The sequence below is a fragment of the Bombyx mori genome, chromosome 28 (assembly GCF_030269925.1).
Source record: "Bombyx mori chromosome 28, ASM3026992v2".
Classification (NCBI taxonomy): Eukaryota; Metazoa; Arthropoda; class Insecta; order Lepidoptera; family Bombycidae; genus Bombyx; species Bombyx mori.
In genome coordinates, this window is record NC_085134.1 from 6685753 (window position 1) to 6702296 (window position 16544).

The 16544-nt window shown below is 40.0% G+C and overlaps 1 protein-coding gene and 1 long non-coding RNA gene across 2 annotated transcripts in view; one reads left to right on the forward strand and one right to left on the reverse strand.

Annotated features, from left to right (window-relative positions):
* The window catches only part of LOC101736032 (E3 ubiquitin-protein ligase MARCHF8), a 28772-nt gene that overhangs the window by 8622 nt on the left and 3606 nt on the right, over positions 1-16544 (forward strand). Inside the window, exon 3 of the mRNA XM_004923401.4 lies at positions 5202-5289. Within this exon, the coding sequence (XP_004923458.1) occupies positions 5202-5289 (88 nt within the window). The remainder of the gene's footprint in view (positions 1-5201; positions 5290-16544) is intronic.
* On the reverse strand, positions 13980-15139 carry LOC110386940 (uncharacterized). Its single transcript, XR_002431943.3, has 2 exons — positions 15074-15139; positions 13980-14828 (listed from the first exon to the last, which is right to left on the reverse strand). It is a non-coding gene; the product is annotated as an uncharacterized LOC110386940 (long non-coding RNA).

The following is a 16544-nucleotide window of genomic DNA, read 5'->3' on the forward strand; positions in this document are numbered from 1 at the left end:
GAGGACGTACGTATTTAATGACGCGTATACGTCGGCGTATTCCTGCACAACGGCGATAAAGTGTTGTGCAGTGGAGGCAGCGCGAATGGCGTCGCCCAAAGCGTTAACGCGCTCAAAGTTGATCGACTGAAAGAAGTCGATCGCTAAAGCGAGATTTTCGGACGCGGTCGGAGGGCAAGTCGCGGGAGAGGGACGAGTCGCGGGGGCGGGACGAATCGCGGAGGAGGGAGTTGTAGCCGTGTTCGTGTACGGCAGCGGTTTTGCCCAGGCCGAGACACTGGGCACCGCCGCCGGAACGAACGCTGGCTTAGCCTGCGACGCAGAGGGTGCCGAGGCTTTGATGTCTGGGCCGGAAGCTCGGAGGCGGTTTTGGCGGGCGACGCGGCGATTTATTTTAGGAGCTCGGGGGCAACCACGGTAATTCGCGGGGTGACCCTGTGTTCGACACAGGACGCAGCTAGGCGGTTCCGTCGCGGTTTTTTGGTCGCGAGCGCAGAGGGTCGTGGCGTGATCGCCCAAACACTTAACACATCGGGGGCGCGCGTGACAGTTACGGGAAGAGTGCCCGTACAATTGACAGTTATGGCACTGGCTAGGAGTGCCTTTTTTATGGGGGGCTTCGACGGCGATACCGGAGAGCCTACAGACGGTCTGTGTGTTGAAGATTTTCTTACCCTCGGGGGTAGGCTGGAGGGTGACTAGAACCATATTATATGGCTCCCTACCGCGACCGGTGTGCATACGGTGCACAGAATTCACTGGAAAGCCCTGTTCTAACAGATCGGCCTTGACGAGCTCTACATCTAACTCTTTAGGGATTCCGCGTATTACAACGCGGAGTTCGCGCTCCTCCTGGAGCGTATAAGTATGGAAACTTATACGTTCCTTACGGAGGTAAGAAGAGAGGGCCCTATGGTCGTCGGGTGTTTGAACCTTAATTTGAATGCCGTTCGCGAGGTTACGGGCATTCGTGAAATTTATATTTTTGGCCTTAAGGGCCAGGCAAACTCGATCCCAAGCTGCCTTCTCCTGAAGGATAACCGGGGGAGGGGTCTGGGTTTTATTTTGTGCCACCGGACGCGGCGACGGAGTGGCACGGGCTGGGGGCGCAACGGGAGTCTGAGGGCGGGGGCGCGACGCGTTCACGGCTTTGCTAATTTTAGCGGCCGCGGGAGCTCGAGACTCCGCGGCACGCTTCTTACCCTTCTGTACCAGGGTGAATCCATCCGTCGATGAGGCGGGGGCGAGGTCGACCTCCATGTCCGAGTCAGAGTCGGAGCACGAGGAGGCGGGTGCAGGCGACCTACGAGCAAGTGTAGGTGTTTTAGAGGGCGCGACGGAGGCCGCGGATGATCGCTCAGCTGAAACGATGGTCACGGCGGACGACGCAGCAGCTTTTCTCGCCAGTATAGGCGACACGGGAGCGGCAGGCACGACAGAGGCTGCGGTGCTCAATGCAGAAGCTCTGCACGCAGGTACAGGCGACGCAGGAGCAGCGAGCGCGGCGGAGTCCTCGAGAGGGCTCGCAGTGTGATTGGCCTTGAAGGCCAGAAACTCCGAGGCGAGCTGTGGGTGGCGAAGTCGGAGGAATTCCGCGAATACAGCGTCCATGATCGCTGAGTACCCAGGTGGGGCGGCCCCGGGTCTTGAAAACACTCGCCTTGCGGCGAGGCCCCAACTTCTCGGACCTGAGCGGTTCTATTGAACACAGGTGGCAATGCGGCGCGATTACTACAGGACAAAGAAAAAGCACAACAAAACAGAAATTACAAAAAGAAACAAAACAAATAAATACTTGCAGGAAACCACTTTGTCGGCAAATGTTCCACGAACACAAAAATAACTAAAACAAAACAAATAAAAGCTTCCAGGAAACACACTTGGTCGGCAGATGTATCACGAACACAGGCCGCGCGAACAATGGCCGGGCTAACAAAAGCCGGGCGAACAAAGACCGGGCGATCGAGTGGACGATGAGCACGTCCGCACGTGACGGGTGCCTCTATCGGAATGGCACTGGGTTTGCAATGTATCGGCCAACAGCTCTGCTTTTTCGTCATCATCGAACGCCGTGAGTCGGCCTGAGGGGCCTACGAGGGGGGGCATAGTTACTACCGTATCCGATTTGAGAGTACGAGCTAAGCGGTAGTAAGACCTTTGGGAGGGCGCGAGTCCTTCTAAGAAATCAGACCATCTGGCATCTCGGACTTTGGCGATGCGAGACTTTACGTCGCGTTGTAGGGCACGCATTCGAATACGATTTTCCGCGGTAGGATACCTGTCGTAGGCGCGTATCGAGGCGTTCTTAGCTCTAAGGAGTTCCCTAATATCGTCGGACAATTTGAAGCGGTGAAGGAAGTCCTCCGCTACAACTTGTTTCGATGACCTATCTAATGTCGAGGTGATGTGTGACGTTAAGATGTCTATGGCTTCAGCGGTATCCTGAGGAGACGGGGTAGAGTCCGGGCTAAACGGTAGCGATCAGATTCAGCCAGGCTGATGCCCAGCGTGTGCCAATCCACCACAGTCCTCGTGACGGGAACGGAATCGGGAGCGCGACCGAGCTTCATAACGACGGGACGGTGGTCTGAATCTAACTCTGAAGCTACTTCGATCGAGTGTAAGCGCAGAGTTACGTTTTTTAATAACGCTATGTCGAGTATATCCGGGCGATGCGCGATATTTAGCGGGTAGTGAGTCGGGATTAGCGGAGCGACGATATCGAAGGCGAGATTATCGACTAACGCGTCAAGCCGCCTGCCATTCGGGGTTGTGGTGTGTGAGTTCCACCTAATGTGTTTACAATTTAGGTCGCCCGCCAGAATGACAGAGCTCCCCATGCCGAGCAGCGCCTCGATATCACTGCTTAGAACGATCTTATCCGGTGGAAGATAAACGGACGCGTTAACATCATCCACTTAACATCAGTTGGACTGTGAGCTCGTTCACCTATCTAAATAATAAAAAAATGTTAGTTCTCCTAATTCACATGTGAGCAAAAAACAACACCTCCAGATGGTCTCTATACCTCAGTCTAGGAAAGAAAATGATAATCATATAAAATAAGCTGCGATCGAAAATTCTCACCCAGGATCTTAACAATTTTCGATTCAATAGAGAATTCACGGATTTGTGGTTATGAAGAATTGAATTCGATTTTCCATACGAATTGAGAATCGAACTAATGAAGCGTGTATTGATCGAATTTGATTGATAAAGAAATTTTATTACATACTGATGAGTGAAATTATATTACAAGTTTTTTTTTTTCAATATAAATTATCTCACGATAATACGCTTCTTTGTAAAGTTCTATCCAACTCGAGATCTGAATTTCAAGTTTAAACTTCATTGTTCTAGTATATTCTTCGGTTTTCACGAATCTTAGTCATATTTAAACTTCTTTTACGCTTTGAGCTCCCGCGTTTTTTACTGTCATTGGTTTTGACGTTACGAAAACCTCTACAGTTTTCGCGAGGTCACGGACGACTAATGCTTATTCGTCCACACTTGAATTTTGTGCTGTCGTCTATTTTTCTATAAAAAAATTCTAGACTTTTACGTTTCATTTTAAATGAATTTTTTTTTATTGCTTAGATGGATGGACGAGCTCACAGCCCACCTAGTGTTAAGTGGTTACTGGAGCCCATAGACATCTACAACGTAAAGGCGCCACCCACCTCGAGATATAAGTTCTAAGATCTCAGTATAGTTACAACGGCTACTCCACCCTTCGAACCGAAACGCATTACTGCTTCACGGCGGAAATAGGCGGGGTGGTGGTACCTACCCGTGCGGACTCCCAAGAGGTCCTACCACCAGTGATTACGCAACTTATAATTTTGCGGGTTTGATTTATATTACACGATGTTATTCCTTCACCGTGGAAGTCAATCGTGAACATTTGTTGAGTACGTATTTCATTGGAAAAATTGGTACCCGCCTGTGGGATTCGAACACCGGTGCATCGCTACATACGAATGCACCGGACGTCTTATCCTTTAGGCCACAACGACTTCGAAACACATAACGATCTAAAATTATCTTGAGGTTATGCTTCTCTCAAATGAGGCCGTCAGCGCAAAAGTAGTCTAACCCACAATTCATATCCATGCTTATGTATTGCAATTTATATAAAACATAATAAATTTTGATGCAAATTCGACCTATCCCTAGTTTCAATCCATAGATAACAGATGACTTTGTAAACATCATTTTATCGCGTTTTTTTTTGCCTACGAAATATTGTAATGGTAAATTTTTTTTTGCGCTGACGGCCTCAAATGTCAATACACTGTTTTTCCCGCCTTGCTTAGCGGCAGAAATAGGCCATCATCATCATCATCATCATCAACAGCCCACAGTCGTCCACTGCTGGACATAGGCCTCTCCCAATCTACACCACTGAGCACGGTCTGCAGGCCATATAATGTATCAATATATCGTCTTCTCGCATTAAAACTGTATAATTTCAAAACTTACTAAATTTTACAGAAGAGTGTTTTAAAAGTTTAAACATATGATATTTTTAATAATAATCATCTTGGCAACATTTATTTTTTAGTTTTTACCAGTTACATTATCTGTCTTTTAAAGTAAGATAAAATTATGTATTAATTTTGTTAATAGTAGTCAAAATATAGGTAAACTAAAAACAAAAAAACTAAAACTAAACTACGCTCTTTTGACAGTATTTATGAGTAAAATACTGGTGTTACCAAATGATTCCGCATATTAACTCAATTTCGAATATTTTTGGAAATTGTACCCTTTTAATGCGAAAAAACGATATGCCGACTCACAATAAGATATACAGCTGGGTTAAATAGTAAACGATATATAGTTGTGATAGAGCTTTGTATTGTCCTCAGTAACCGTACTCGTCGAACTCGACAAAGAGGTCAACGTGCAACCTAGCCCATACATCAGCCCGCTGAGTTTCTCGCCGGATCTTCTCAGCGGGTCGCGATTCCGATCCGGTAGTAGATTCATTCGCGAAGCAATTGCTCTTGAGTTGTTAGGTCTCCTTCGGAGGCGCTCGGGTAGCTGTTAGCAAATCCCACCCCTCCTGGCTGAGCCTTTGCTCGCCCACCTGTCCTGGTGAAACTGGAAAGGTCTTCGGGCCACCAGTAATCACTCAATCATAAAAAGCTTTGTATTGTTGTAAAATGATTCAATCGATACGTTTCAAATGTTCACAGCTATCCGGCAATTCGGACCCCCCGTTACACGGTGCTACAAGCGCTCAGGCTGTGGTTCGGCAATCCGCGCAATCGAAGCCATTTGCAGGTGAGGTTCCGTGTTTCGAAAACATTTATGTGGCTATTAGATGCCGCCTATATCTTCCCTTCAATTTTATACCTTTAAACGAGCAATTCTTGTATATATATAATCTGAATCTCGGAAACGGCTCCAACGATTTTCATAAAATTTAGTATGCGCAGGATTTCGGGGGCGATAAATCGATCTAGCTACGATTTATTTTCAGAAAATGTTGTTTTATTCGTGTTTTCAATAATCAACTCTTCCCGACATCTAATGGCGAATAATAATACTATTTTTTTTAATTGAGGGCAACTAACCGCTTTAAAGACACAACAAGATGGCGTTATCAAAAAAAAAAAACGAGCAAAGCTTGGTCATCATCTAGTTAGAATAGAAAGATATAGAGGAACATTCGCAAATTTTGCTTTTCGTTTATTTTACTGGTGGCAGGACCTCTTGTGAGTCCGCACGGGTAGGTATCACCGCCCTGCCTATTTCTGCCGTGGAGCAATAATGCGTTTCGGTTTGAAGGGTGGGACAGCTATTGTGCTTTATAAAGTGAGACCTTATAACTCTTGTTTTAAGAAGAATGGTGGCATTTACGTTGTAGATGTCTATGGGCTCCGGTAACCACCTAACGCCACGTGGACTGTGAGCTCGTCCATTCATATAACCAGTAAAAAAAACTGCTTGTCACGGGTTTTGTAGATTCGATTACGTATCGTTCGTTATCGTATATTTACCAAAAATTACTTTTTATGTTTAAATTATTATATCACAATTTTAAAAAGCAGACTTATCTGACATACGTCTGTTGGAAAGTACACACCGCCCGACGTAACTTTAATTTCATTAGAAAAACTGGATGTAGCGCTATGGAAATACTGGAAGAAAAAAATTTACAAGAGATTTTTTAACATGGCTTAAAGAGCGTTCTCCCTAAAACTTTGTTTATTTATTTCGTAAATCGATGAACGAGCTGAAGGCTCCTTGTATGTAACGGTTATTGTAGCCCACAGACGTGAATAATCCCCTCCTGGCTGAGTCTTTACTCGCCCACCTGTCCTGGTGAAATTGGAAAGGCCTCTGGGCGACCAGTGATCCCTCATTCGCAAAAAAGAAAGCGTGAATATCACCACCCATGTTGACACTGGTTTGGTGTTACACGGTGCTATTCTTACTTCATCGCGGAACTCACTCGTGATATGGATTAAGGTCGTATTTCATTCGAAAAAAATGTACCTGACAACTTCATAAACACGCCATGTAGGTACTAAAAATAGAAGACTCTAGTCAAGCTGATTAACTTTGTTAGTGAGTAATAAAGTGCCAATAATATCGTACGCATATTATGTGCCGTTTCCGACTTTGAAATGAGCTCCCCTCTACGATCTTTCCCGAGCGCTATGACCTCCTTCTTCAAACAAGGCTTGTGGAGAGTATTAAGCGGTATGCAGCGGCTTGGCTCTGCCTCTGGCATTCCTGAAGTCCATAAGCGACGGTAACCACTCACCATTAGGTCGGCCGTATGCTCGTCTGCCTACAAGGGCTATAAAATATATATATTAGACGCTCGAATGTGCATGTAGATCACAGTTTTTATTTAACAAAATGAAAACTTTATGCACAATGTTTGGTAATCTTTTTTTTTTTCTACGTATGCTGATGATAGCCTTGAGAGGCTATTTCAGCTTCACCCTAGCGTGCAGGTGAGCTCACGGGGCTCAAACCGGTAGTGTTGCTAACACTGGCCTCCTAGCAAGAGCAGTGCTTCGCAGAATCTACCATCGAATCGGAAACGCGACCCACTGAGAAGATCCAGCGAGAAACGCAGTGGGCTATGTCTATGGGTTATGTCGGTAATCGATAAGGCTGTGTGATATCGGTTTTATAGCGGTATACCCCAAGCAAAATGTTCAATTCTAACTGTGCACCATTTGCAACAACACGTCCGTCCCTATAATAAATATCTTTTGCGTTTTTTGTCGCTTTTTCATATGTGAGTATATTTTTTCCACTTATTTTCGATCGAAACCATGTGGGCTTTTAAAACGACATTCGTGCAAAGGCGGTAAGCGTTTGTTTATACCGACGAGAGAACTCGAGCATCGGGACAATGGGTTGATTTTATTCGTTTCTTTTTTGTTGTTTTTTTTTTCGTTTTAGCGCATTTTGCGAGATGTCATAATATTTTTTTTACTTTTTGTCGGGATGAACAAGCCCATAAATACTACTTGAAAGCCACCAGTTCTCCTAGAACTCGAGTCGCTTGCGACGAAGGGTTCGGTGAGTAAACTAACCCACAGACACAGCCCACTGAGTTTCTCGCCGGATCTTCTCAGTGGGTCGCGTTTCTGATCCGGTGGTAGATTCTGCGAAGCACTGCTCCTGTTAGGGCTAGTGTTAGCAAATTGTCTCAAATTGAGCCCGTAAGCTCACCTACCCGTCCGGGCATATCTAGAATAGCCTCTTAGTCTACCAATGAATAGGTGAAGAAAAATAATAATCACTTTTTGACATGTTTTACCTCTTCGATAATTAAGCCATGGTATAACGTAAATATTTGAGGACGATGGTAACAAGGATTGTTTTTGTGTAACAGGACACACTGTCCTTAAAATCGAATCGCTATTTCTTAGTGGCAGAAATCCTGGAAACACGATCAATTCTGCCAATAAAATGGAACAACCAATGAAATGCGGTAGTCGACAAATTCAAAAATTCACATCTCGATCCCCGATCGAAGACGTAAGTCAAATAAATAACGTCTTCAAGAAGTAAAAACTGACGTTTTCCTCGAGGAAGTAACTCCAATTCTAAATCTGTTGATAGATTAATTTTAAATATGGAAATCCTTTGATGCTTAATAATCTCAAGCAAATCCCGCCCGTTGGATGTGATTTAATAACGTCACGTTGTTTTCGGAGCTTCGATGACAGGCTTAATCATAGATTATACACTTAATATATTAGAGATAGATGCGCAACTCTCATTTTTATTTTTGCTTTAGTTAAAGCCCGGTCCAGCAGGCGTCGCTACGGTCGATTATTAGTCTCCCTACCCCCCACCAGGTGGCTTTTTTAGTAATTTTAATATTTTTAATAACTCTCTTTATGAAAAAATCTTATCGTTTAGAATCGCTGGAATTCCCGGTAGTACTTATGAGATATTAAGGAATGTTTGATTGTGTTCAGCATTCTAATCGATAAGATCTTTTCATACAGAGAGAAAACAGTTTTTTTAAATAAAAAGCTGTAATTCTCTGTAAGCTATTTAATTTCCCTATATTACAAACAATTTTCGGTTAAAAGATTGTATGAACGTACAATTGTATAAAACTTCGAATAACAATAACTCCTCTAGATTAATCCTACTAGCGTACTTATTAACATTAAATCGAAAGTTATCTAAAAGTTAATTAAGTCTAGATAATCAAATCATTCAATGTCAATTAAGTCATTTGTGCGAAATATAAACATGTCAGCTTTCCATTATAAACATAGTAGACAATTTGAATTAAATTTAATAAATTTGTTTCTTAATGATAGCAGTTCTTGCTTAAAGTTGATCGTGACAGATCATGACCTTGTATGAAAATATTACATCTATAAATACTTACCTATGCTTCGTCATACAATAATTGTCATTTAAACTAGCATTGTAGAGATAATACACACACTAAAGTGAATACTAAATTATTCTTAGCATTCTTATAAACATTTAGAAATTTAAGAAACGATTAACCCACAATCATGTTCATAACATGTGACATTTTGTTCTGCACAAACATTTTGTTACATGATTTGAAAAATAAAAAAAAAAACAAAAAATGTTTAAAAAATGTAATGATGATTTAAAGTACTCTTAAATATTGATAGTTTGTACTTAATGACACTTATAGTAATCTTAGACATGATTACAATAGTTATACTTTTATTCTTTATCTAAATTATTTCTATTCTGACGTTTCTGATGCTTTAGCTTTGGTAATACTAGATGAAACAAACAGCAGATTGAAAGAAAATCATCTTAAAGTTAATTACATTCATTACAAACCATTAGTTTGCATTTTGTTACAAAAGAAACTGATGTTCGTTACATGCAAATGAATTATAAACATACACATGCAAACATAAAATGTAAATTTATCTTTTAATCCAAATTAAATGTACATTAATATTACATCTAAATAATAGAAAGGGTCTCGAAAATTTTTATTGCACTCAACAGCAGACGAGCACACAACCCGGCTCATGATAAGTGGTCACCAGTGCTTATAAACTTCAGCAGTGTCATTTTTTATAAAAATATGAATCATATAAATTAAAATAAGACATGACTTAAAGGTTTCAGTTACCAGGTCATAAAATCTCTTAAAAAATAATAATTAGACGAAGCCAACTGACAGCTAATGTCACTGTAAAATAATGTTGCCATATTTAAAGTAATAGTGATGCGTTCAGTTCTCGTTCAATCAAATGAATGAAATGAATGAAGTGTGAATAGTTAATCATTTCAAACTATAAAATAATATTATTTCTATTTTACAATAAAATTGTATTAAAGTACTCTATTATACGTTACTAGTAGTATGTAGCGACAATCAGTTTTTTTTTATTATTTATTTTCATTATCTACCTATAATTGTTGTATTTTATACATCTATAGTTTCAACTATATGATGTATTGAAGATAGGGCAGTCTTACAAGTTTCCTCGCAATGTTTGCCTTAATGTACAAAACCATCGGTATTCAGTATAGGTAGATACTATAGGAACATAATAGTCGAAAACTCGTTGGTATATACAAAGCACCACTAAAATTCGAACCCCGTACCCGATATCGGCAGTTCGGCACACTAACTATTCACTAGACAATCGAGGCAATTTCATGAATTCAGGAGTTTTTTCAATCATTCACTTTGTCTTAACGCTATTTTTATTTCATCAAAAACTGACAACACAGTGTACCAAAACAGTGTACATGTACATCAGTACCATTAGCTCATTCACCCATCTTCGCAATAAAAAAAAAACATGTGTGCAATTCACACGTGGTAGAAGTGAAACCTTCCAAAATTAAAATACAATTATCCTAAACGTCTTAAGTATGTAAAATTTTGTCATTAGTAAATAATTGTAAGGTAGCGCCTTCTGTGAATTGATATTTTAATTTCACGTATAATCCTAAATTAAAATTCACTACAAGAGCTTTCATACACACGTTAGTATTAAAAAATCTCACAGATGGCGCTGTATTAAATAGTATGTATATTTCTGTCTCATTCTTTGCTGGCTTCATCCTACACATTTTTGTATTTGTGTCTCTTACCTGTCGTTTTTTCCGTTGCATCCGGTTTGAAATCACAACGATTCTAAAGAAGTTTTCACTTCAATAAATATTATAAAGTATTAATTTAAGCCTTTATTGGTATCGATTTCGAAGCATAAAGACAAATAAACATTCGCAGCGGAACGATACAATTTACAATTTCAATACAAATTACAATTTCGTATAACATGGCACTTTTTTTTGACCCAAGAATACTGACAGACAAAAAAATGTTGGTCAGAGCACATATTCTTCATTGTTGAAGATCGTCTCTGAAATGTATTTTCCTAAATTGATTCAACCATAAAGGCATCCTATATCTCTCTGTTCTCAATCGTCTTCAAGGTTCCATGTGGCTGCGGACCTGTGGAAGATTATTTTTAGTCTGGCCAGCGCGTGGGCGATCGACCGCTTGTTTTACCCCTCATTTTACACACGACATTAATTTTTTTAGGGTTTCTGGTCGTGATTGAATAACCAAACAGAATCCGATCCGTGTGCCGATCCATGAAAGTACCGGTTGTTATTATGTCGTTGGAGAGAGAAATAATGGGATTACATTATGATAGTTACATCGTGGTTAGGATCGATTAGCAGCGTGGAGAAGCTAAGTGAGTGTGTACACAATATGTACATGATTTTCGGGAGGCCAGCCGAAGTACGTTCACTCATGTTTACCTTTAGAGAACTATCCGCAACGTATCCAATGCAACTTAGAATTCGATGCAAACAATACTGTCATTTTGAAAATTAATGTTTTTTATTTATTTCTTAGATGGGCGGACGAGCTCACAGCCCACCTGGAGTTAAGTGGTTACTGGAGCCCATAGACATCCACAACGTAAATGCGCCACCCACCTTGAGATATAAGTTCTAAAGTCTCATGTATAGTTAAAACGGCTGCCCCACCCTTCAAACCGAAACGCATTACTGCTTCACGGCAGAAATAGGCAGGGTGGTGGTACCTACCCGCGCGGACTCACAAGAGTTCCTACCACCAGTAATTACGCAAATTATAATTTTGCGGGTTTGATTTTTATAACACAATGTTATTCCTTCACCGTGGAAGTCAATCGTGAACATTTGTTGAGTACGTATTTCATTAGAAAAATTGGTACCCGCTTGAGATTCGAACACCGGTGCATCGCTTAAACACGAATGCACCGGACGTCTTATCCTTTAGGCCACGACGACTTTTAATGTATACTAATAGCAAAATGAGATCGTCATTAATCGGCAGCGAGGGATATTTTGAGGCTCGCACGATTATGTATCCGTTGCTACCATTTTTTGCAGATAAATAGACGAGTCCAGCCTTGTCCTATGTAAGTTTACGAACCGTTTGAGATATGAGATCGAAGTTTTCCTTCGAATCGTAACGCGTTATTGCTTCGCGGATGAAATACGAAAGTTCATCCTACCCACGAGTCTGAGTTTACGCCACCAATTAATTTAAGGCTGTTTTAGCTTGATTGTTGTTTGTGCATGAAGGTCATTGGCCTTAGAACGCTACGCTGGCCATTGCGGATTGGCGAGTCTAATTATTTCAAGGGCATTTAAGTCGTTGGGGCTGGTGGTAACCCTATCTGCATTCTTTGCAGAGTTTGGGACATTTCATCGCCGCCCGATGCTTGGCATTAACTTTTTACGGTTGGAAAGGTCACCTTTAACCAACCTTCCTCCTTTCACATCCGGATTTTGGACCGGCAATGGCGGTGTTAAAGAATGTAGTGAATTTGAAAAGCATTTGGTGACACGGATTTTTTTTATTGCCTTTGTAGGCAGACGAGCATACGGCCCACCTGGTGGTGAGTGGTTACCGTCGCCCATGGACCTCAGCAATGCCAGGAGCTCTTTTTAAGAAGGACATGTCACAGCGCTCAGGAAATACCGTGGAGGGGAGCTCATTCCATAGCCGGATGGTACGTGGCAAAAATGGACCTCTAGAAACGCACTGTCGATGAGCGCAGCGGTTCCATATAATACGGATGAACTCTGCTCCGATGGCGGGAGGTGCGATGATAAAAAGGAGATGAGGGGATTGAAGAAGAGAGCTTGATTAACGATTTCCTAACACCCTGTATGTTATGAAACATTTGTCACCGAGTGAACTGATCCGACACGAGTGTTGTAGATTACATTCCTCTCGGTCTGTCTGTCTGTTGTTATCGATCGTCAACATCCGCTTCTATAGTGCTCGAACACGGACGAATCCATGATTTAACGCCACTATACGTTTACGATTTCACTTTGGACAGAAATGAATGTACGCTGATAAGTTTGGTCCTGTCGTTCGCGATATATTCAAAGTTATTTAATACGTTTGAAGGGGTATTTCTCAATACTTTCTGTGTGTGGAATTAGCCGTCTGAGTACTAATGGTCCCCCATTGGTCGAAATTGGACTATAATTAATTGAAATTATAAATTTAAACATTAAGTAGGTAAGAGGTAGGTAGTGTAAGAAAAACACGTACTCTTATTTTGATATCCAAAACAGCATAGCTAGCATGCTAACGTTTTGTCACCGACATAAAGGTTTCATCCCTTTCCGGCAAATATATGCAAGTGCGAGCGAGATGGCAACATCGAAACGACGATAACATTTAGCATGCTAGAAATAGGCAGGTGGCACTGTACTACATATGTTTTGCGGTCATTGAGTTGTCAAACGACAACTTTATAAAATCAGTATAGCAAATTTTAAAAATCGTCATATCGTTTACTTGTCTTAGATTTTACACATCTAAATCACATCATCTTTGCACATAACAATATACTTGCTTCCTATTAAAGTATAAATTCTACAAATAATTAATACTCAACAATATTTAAAATAAAATGAGCCAAGAACGTTTATCGATAAAACCTAATAACATTAAAATCTTCTGGGCAGCACTAAAACCGCCATGTTTAGCGGCCAGATGACGTCACAGTGGCACGCACATGGAGTTATTAAGTACCGGCACGCATTTTTTGTTGACGTTTCATTTCCATTTCATTTCATAACAATATTAATCTATTCTCAATTTGACCACAGATTTTATGCAAAAAGTTTGACAATAAACATATAGTATGCATGCGCGTGTTTGTCAAATACATGGTAGTGTGTGTAATATTTTTATTGTCGATTAAATGTATTATTAATGCATAATTTAAAAAAAAACATAGCATTCTGCACTCCTTTATATTCTCTATAAGTGTGGGAAATTTCATACACCTCTGTCCGCGCAATTTTCGTAAAAAGGGGTTCAAAGTTTTTGCTTTGCGTATTAATTTATAGATAACACACTAATTATACAACACGCAACAAACACGAACATGATTCTTAAAGGGAGCATTATAAGGACGGGAGTCGGGAGTAAGGAATTCAAACAACTGATCACATCGAAATATGATTTATTACTCTCCCCATAATTAAACGATACATGTTTATATAAATGCTTACTTACTACCTCACATGCCCTACACAAAATAAAATAAAAAAGAAGCCATTAAAGGTTCTTTTTTATATTGAAATACAATTTTTTTTTTTAACCTTCGTAGTATGATTATGTATGATTACTCTCCCCATAATTCCCGTAATTAAACGATACATGTTTATATAAATGCTTACTTACTACGTCACAGCATTTTTTTTAATAAATCTTTTTTTTAGTATAGGCACCTAAAAATGTATATAATTTCCGTTCCAACTTCCTCGAAAAGTTGTAGCCAAAAGATACGCGATAACAAACGATCCTTCAAAACATATTTTATAGGTGTTAAAGCATGGATTCAGTTTAATGTTCCACGACGAAGTTCGCCTGACATCGCGGCTTCTAATTAAGCGAGACTTGTCGTTAATTGATTTACGATTTAATTAATGAGGGCAAACGTGGAGTGTGAACCGCCATTTTGGAAAATTATTTTTCCGTGCTCTAGAAGCAAATATTTTTTTAAGATTAGGGTAATTTTTTAAGGTTCGAGATGTGCGATGGTGATGCGAAATTTAGTGGATATTTAGTTTAACAACAAAATCTTTTATTCTTTCCAAAAAAAATACTACATACACATTCGTAATATTGTTATGTCCATCTGTTATTTATATTTTCTTCTTTTAACAATAAAACTCGTGTGCCAGTGTGAATTAACCAAACAGTACCGATCTTCACACTCGTTTATCGTTTTTATATTTGACGGTTTTCTGATTCAAGTCGCTGTATGAGTAAGTACCGAATCTCTGTGGTGTTTCTGTAAATAAATGATTATTATTTAAGCTTGCAGAATTCACTACGCTACGAAGTTGTTGAGAAAGTTCCATGTAGCAATGAAAACAGGTCAATGCAATACTTGCATCTTTAATGCTTGTACTGCCACAAGGCTAGAGTTCACGTTATGATCAAAAAAAGGAATTTAAACTAATCGTATGTATTTTATTCTTCAAGCCCTTGAAGGCTTGATCGCCATCAATATCTAAAGCTAAATTTAATAATTACATTATTAAATCCAATTAACTAAATAACAAATAAGCAGAGTGACAGCTACGAGACGCGCGCCATATTTTAATAAATGACGTTGACAGAATTCAATATGTGCGTGTCCTGTCAAACGTGAGCAGTTTGTGGTCACCGAGAAGGAGCTGTGAGAAATATCGTTTGTGTTAGCCGAGCTTAATGCTTGAATTATAAGCGCGTTTCGTTGTGAGCTGTCGTTCTTCTTGCTAGTAATTCGATTTTTTTAAAGAAGAAAGTTAAATTATCATAACAAAGATAATTAACTACCGTGCTCTATTTGTTTAATATGAGCTCGTATTACGATACGATTTGGTGTTGCCAGCCTGTTAATTTCTCCCTCAAAACAAGGATAAAAAGTAATTAAATTAGCATAGGTAATTGTAAGATTTTTTTTTCTTTTATTAACCGAAAAAAATGTTTTTCTAATTACCCTAGATCAATAAACCTATTCACATCTGATCTGGTTCTAAATGATTGCTTAAGTCCATCGACATCACAACATAAATGCCACCAATACCATCGACCTTGTGATATGATATCGATGTCTCAATTATAGTAAACAGCTGCTTAAGTCCTAGAATCGGTACGTATTACTTGGTGATACATATAGGGAAATAGTGTTGGCACACTATAAACCCAATGTCCGGTAACCGATGACCCATGCAGTCTATGTTTCCATTGCCTTCATATAACGGCTCTCATATATTATTGAATGTTTTGGTGTAGAATTAATCAGTGGCTGTACTATTTACGTCAATATACCACGTTCGTGGTCTGAGCTTCCTTGCGCAAATTCGGTTCATTGCGTTGTCTGTGGCCCGCGTTCTTTAACTACCTCCATATTACCCTAAGCACATTACTCTGAACGCATTAAAATCCATCATTCACATTAATGTAACGTGAGATTTATAGGTAAAATAAATACGATTTACAACCAACTAAACGCTTTGGAGGCAATGCGAAATATCGCGTTACGTCACGAAAGGAAGAACCCGTCAAACGGCATTTGTCAGTCTGTGATACCGGGATCCTTCGCAGGGCTACCGAGTTTAAATTAAAAAAAAAAAGCAACTTGTACAACGTTTTTTTTCTGTATTTTTGAAACTCATTCGTGTTACCTATTTGTTGATTTTGCGGCCCTATTCACGTTGCATGTGATAATGCTTCTATAGTGGTAGTTACATTGGTTGCATTTAATTGATATGAATGAAACTGGTTTCGGGAAACTAAAACGAACAATATTCGGATTTCGAAATATGAACTTACTAAAACTGTGATAGCGCATTCATTCTTAGCGCTTAATCGGTAAAGAATATTTTACGTTTTTATTAAATAGATCTAATTATTAAGTAAAATAAATTATATGCTAGCTCTTGTATATAATACTTAAGGGAACGGTAAATGATTTGAAGATTTTTTTATTAAAATACTACATTTTACATTTGGAATACGC